At 37.4% G+C, this 4,871-nt stretch overlaps 1 protein-coding gene across 1 annotated transcript; it reads right to left on the reverse strand.

Moving 5' to 3' along the window:
• Nucleotides 1–924: 924 nt before the first annotated feature.
• LOC131620923 (uncharacterized) lies at nt 925–3,639 on the reverse strand. Its single transcript, XM_058892141.1, has 7 exons — nt 3,598–3,639; nt 2,605–2,716; nt 2,267–2,337; nt 1,756–2,177; nt 1,537–1,615; nt 1,246–1,395; nt 925–1,191 (listed from the first exon to the last, which is right to left on the reverse strand). The coding sequence occupies exons 1-7, from the start codon at nt 3,637–3,639 to the stop codon at nt 925–927; spliced, it is 1,143 nt and encodes a 380-aa protein (XP_058748124.1).
• Between the last annotated feature and the right edge of the window lie 1,232 nt (nt 3,640–4,871).

The following is a 4,871-nucleotide window of genomic DNA, read 5'->3' on the forward strand; positions in this document are numbered from 1 at the left end:
AGCTAGCGTCACTATCCAATATCCCTCCCTTTGAATTCTTGTAATAAATAAATAAATATTCAATTTAGGTTAAATACTTTTCAAATAGATAGCGGTTGCACTCTGCTAATTAAAGTGGGACCAAACATGCATTGACTCAGCAGCTATAGATAGATATAGATACCTTGTCCAATTAATCAGGAAATTAAATTAAATTAAATATTTGTGTGACACTAGATATATCCACAGGTGGCATCGGCTAATATGCATAAGGATTTTCCTTATGCACCATGCATAAGTCAATCTAAGCCATTGGATCATATTTTTAATCTAATATTGAGTATTGAGTATTGAGTACTGAGTATTGAGTATTGACTATTGAGTAATGAGTATTGACTATTGAGTAATAATTATAATTTGATCTAATGATCCAATGGTCAATAATTCTCTATGCACGGTGCATAGATTTTTATCTATGCACCGTAACTGCACCCTCCACAGGTGTGTAAGTGTGTAAGTATATGATTTTACTCTATATATAGACATTACTGAGGGTAAGATGTGAATTTGAACATGACATATATAAGTAGCAAGACATGTATGTGGTATATGAAAAATAAAAGGTAGCAGCAAGGAGTTAATTTCAATATGGTCCACTTCTCTGCACCTCTGAGATGCCCTCGTGGACAGGACAGACAGAGCACGAATTTTTTTGTCCCTCGTTTATTTTTACGTCATTTATACTAAATTACTAACATGTCGTTTCATTTCGATTTCACTAGTAAATTTTAATGAGTTTTTAGTTTACTGAATGAATTACACTTACTTTTCTTTTTTATTTTTACTAAAATAAATTATAGGTTGAATAACAATATATTTTTAATTTTCACTCAAATGAATTAGAAATTACTTGGAATACTTATTTTAGAGATTGTTTTAGAATATCTAATTACTTGGAAGTAGATATTTGTTCTTGATTGTCACCTTATTTAACTGACAATAATCAATGTAAAGCCTCATATTTCCATCATTCTTCTTAACCAACAACACCGGAGTTCCCCACGGTGACACACTAGGTCTCACGAACTTCTTTTCAAGCAACTCTTCCAATTGCTTCTTCAATTCAGACAACTCTAAAGCAGACATCTTGTACGGCGCCATAGACACAAGTCTAGTACCAAGTACAAGATCAATAGAGAACTCAACCTCTCTCTGAGGCGGCACATCGGGAATTTCATTAGGGAAAACTTAAGGAAATTCACATACCACCTTCAACCTTTCTAGTACCGCTTGATTCTCAACAGACATCGAAGCAACCAACGCGAACACCAGCACATCTTCTTTCATCAATAAACAAAATTGTCTGGCCGATAACAACTCTAAGCTTTCCTCTTCAAGAGAAGAAAACCTCATAGACTTATCAAAACAATTGATGTGAGCATGGTTATGCCCTAACCAGTTCATCCCCAAAATTACATCCAAACCTCTCAACGGCAAGCAAACAAAATCAACAAGAAAGTCTCTCTCAAAAATTGACACGAGACACTTTAGACACACAAGAGAAGTAGTGACTGAACCCTTAGCCGGAGTATCGGCAACCATTTCTTCGTTCATAGCAGATAACACAAGATCCAATCTTTCAACACGATCAACAGATATAAAGCAATGCGTAGCACCGATATCAATAATAGTAATCAAAGGAATGCTATTAATGAAACATGTACCTCTGATGAGTGAATCCTCACTAGTGGTCTGAGTTCCCGATAAGGTGAACACCTTCCCATTAGATTGCTCCTTCTTGGGCTTTCGACACTTGCTCCCAATATGGCCTTCTTCACCATAGTTGAAACATACCATCTTTTTATGCTTGCATTTAGGTGCTTCATGTCAAATCTTACCACAGCGGAACATCTCTTGGTACCAGCAGTACACACAGTGCTCTTGTGACCAACCTTGTCACACTTGAAGCATACAATACCAGTAGGAGCATCTCCTCTACTAGTTCTCTTACCCTCAACCGCTTTCTGCTTACCCTTTCTACTCTGAGCTTCATAAGGCTTACCACGACCTTGTTGACTTTTTTCCCTCTTCTCATTTATCACACGATAATGAGCACTGTTGTCTTCCCCATAGATCTGACAACAATCAACCAAATCAGCAAAGATACGAATCTTCTGGTAACTTATTGCCTTCTTAATCTTCGATCGCAAACCATTCTTAAACTTAATGCACTTGGAAAACTTGCCATTCAGCCCATCATAGTGTTAGTAAAACTCTGCCAACTCACCAAACTTTCCACAACAGATTTGTTCTCTTGTTTCAGGTCAAGGAATTCAATTTCCTTCTTGCCACAAGCATCTTTAGGAAAGTACTTCCTTAAGAACTCCATGCGAAACACAATCCAAGAGATCTCCTCACCACTTACTTCCAATCTCCTACGGGTCTCTAGCCACCAATCATCCACCTCAACTGCTAGCATATGAGTCCCGAATCGAACCTTCTGTTCAGGAGTGCAATCCATGACACGGAAAATCCTTTCAATCTCCTTAAGCCATGTCAACGCGCCATTAGGATCATGAGTTCCCTTAAACACAGGAGGGTTCTCTCTTTGGAAGGTAGCCAAACTCCGAGAAATAGCATTCTCACCACCATTCGATTGGTTCTCTAAAGCTTGGGCCATTGCTTCCAAAGCAACAACTATTGCAACATCATTCCTTCTAGCCATCACAAGTCTTGACTACAACACAAAAACAATCAACACAAAATAACTATACACGCTTGTTAGACTACACTACGACACAACACATGACCGGATAAGACCGACTTGCTCTGATACCACTATTATAACACCCCAAATATATCCCGCAATTAACAGGAAATATCAGAGTACAAAATCTCAAAATAAATGGAACAGACCAATTCGGGGCATCACAATTTAAAACAACCAAAATCACATGCACATATCATGCTCATTTACATAGATACATAACACACATATAGGAGAACAATATCGAAATCGTTAATCATCAATATTCAAGAAGTACTCACGTCGCATCGGAAATCAAGTATCAACAACAATATAAGTCATAACATCATGGCCACATGGCACAATATATCCAACAAATCTCAACATAACATAACGGTGAAGTTTAACAAGGATAAACAATAAGAAACAAAACATAAACAAGTAATCCAACGTCCCCCGAGTGCGACGTGTCAGAGCATCGACACACACCGACTCGAGCTATAGGTACACGACTACTCCGCGTCATTACCTGCACGTTACCAACGAAGGGTAACATTCAAACAGAATGGGTGAGATATCATTCATTATAAAGAAGCGTATGATAATATTCAAAGCAGAGAAATAATCATACATTTGGTCTCCACTTCTCATCACATATCATGTACCATAATTCACATCATTCGATATATTATCAGCGACAATAAGAACAAGTTCAATTTAAGGCACACACGGTCAATTATCACGTCCAATCGACGAAACAATCAACACTTCAATATCATTTAACATTCATGTCATGCACACACAAACATCCAATTACGACTCTTTATGCGACATTACTTATGCAACTCGAACAATGAAAATGCATGTGGTACCATTGGAGTGACCTCCCGTCTCAAACATCGCCATTTGGCCATAGTCGTTGCCATCTCTCGGATAATAGTCGTTGCCATCTTTCAGGCTAATAGTCGTTGCCATTCTCAGGCTAAAAGACACTTATGCAATGGATGTGACACAATAACATACATCCACATATCACATAGTCACAATGTGCAACAACATCGTCTATACATCATTACTTTTGTAATAATTCATCACCTCGCAACCACGACGCTATGTTATACCATCATACAACAATGGCTCATCTCACAACAACATATACATATTATAAAAATCCAATTCAATAAAGATTCAAAGAGTTTCCAAAGTTATACGAAGCATATAAAACGGAAATACATCAATTAGAGATTCACGTAGGTTCATACGTCACTTGAAAAGGAGTTACGGTTCAAAAGATACATCATTTTAAAGTTGGGACAATTTTTGTAAAACATGGTCCGCTTAGCGAGGCACTAGCGAAGGGGTCCAGAAGCGAAATACAAACAAGGTCTGCTTAGTGGAGCACTAGCGACTCACGACAGAAGTGAAATGCAAAGCAATGTCCACTTAGCGGACTAGCTTCGCTCAGCGAAGGCGCGATTGTGCAGAAACTCAGAAACAGTAACAGACTTGCATAATCACCCTTCCCCCACCCTAAACCCATTCTAAACGTCAATTAAACATGTATAAACACGAAATCCACCATCACATGTCATCAAACATCATTCAAAATACATTTTCAACCAAAGATTCATGCATTTTGTTCCAAAAACCCTAAGTCCTACACACAAACTTCCATGGATACAAACATACAATTAATTTACACCCAAAACATCATCATACATACCTTTAGCAAGAAAGAATTCCACCTTTATCTTAGGTTTGGATTGAAGCCAAATCTATAACCTTGAATCTTGAGATTCTCCCTTTCTCCTTTCTCTTCTCTTCACTATCCTCTTCTATTTCCCAATTTTGTGAAAAATGAGTTTCTATCCTCTAAACCTCTAACACCCTTGTTTTGGTTAACCTTACTATCTTTCTAATTACTAATGGGCATTAAATTGCACCCTACACTTACTAATGCTACCTTAAGCCCAATAATTCTCCTAATTCATTAACTTATATTATTTACTATAAAACCCCATAAATAACACCAATACCGCATAAGCACTTAATTAACACATAATTAGTAAAACAAAACACATATCATAACACGACATAATTAAATAAAACACGCAAACTAAAAACGGGCGTTACAACTCCACTAGTC

This window comes from Vicia villosa, linkage group LG1 (genome assembly GCF_029867415.1).
Source record: "Vicia villosa cultivar HV-30 ecotype Madison, WI linkage group LG1, Vvil1.0, whole genome shotgun sequence".
Lineage (NCBI taxonomy): Eukaryota > Viridiplantae > Streptophyta > Magnoliopsida > Fabales > Fabaceae > Vicia > Vicia villosa.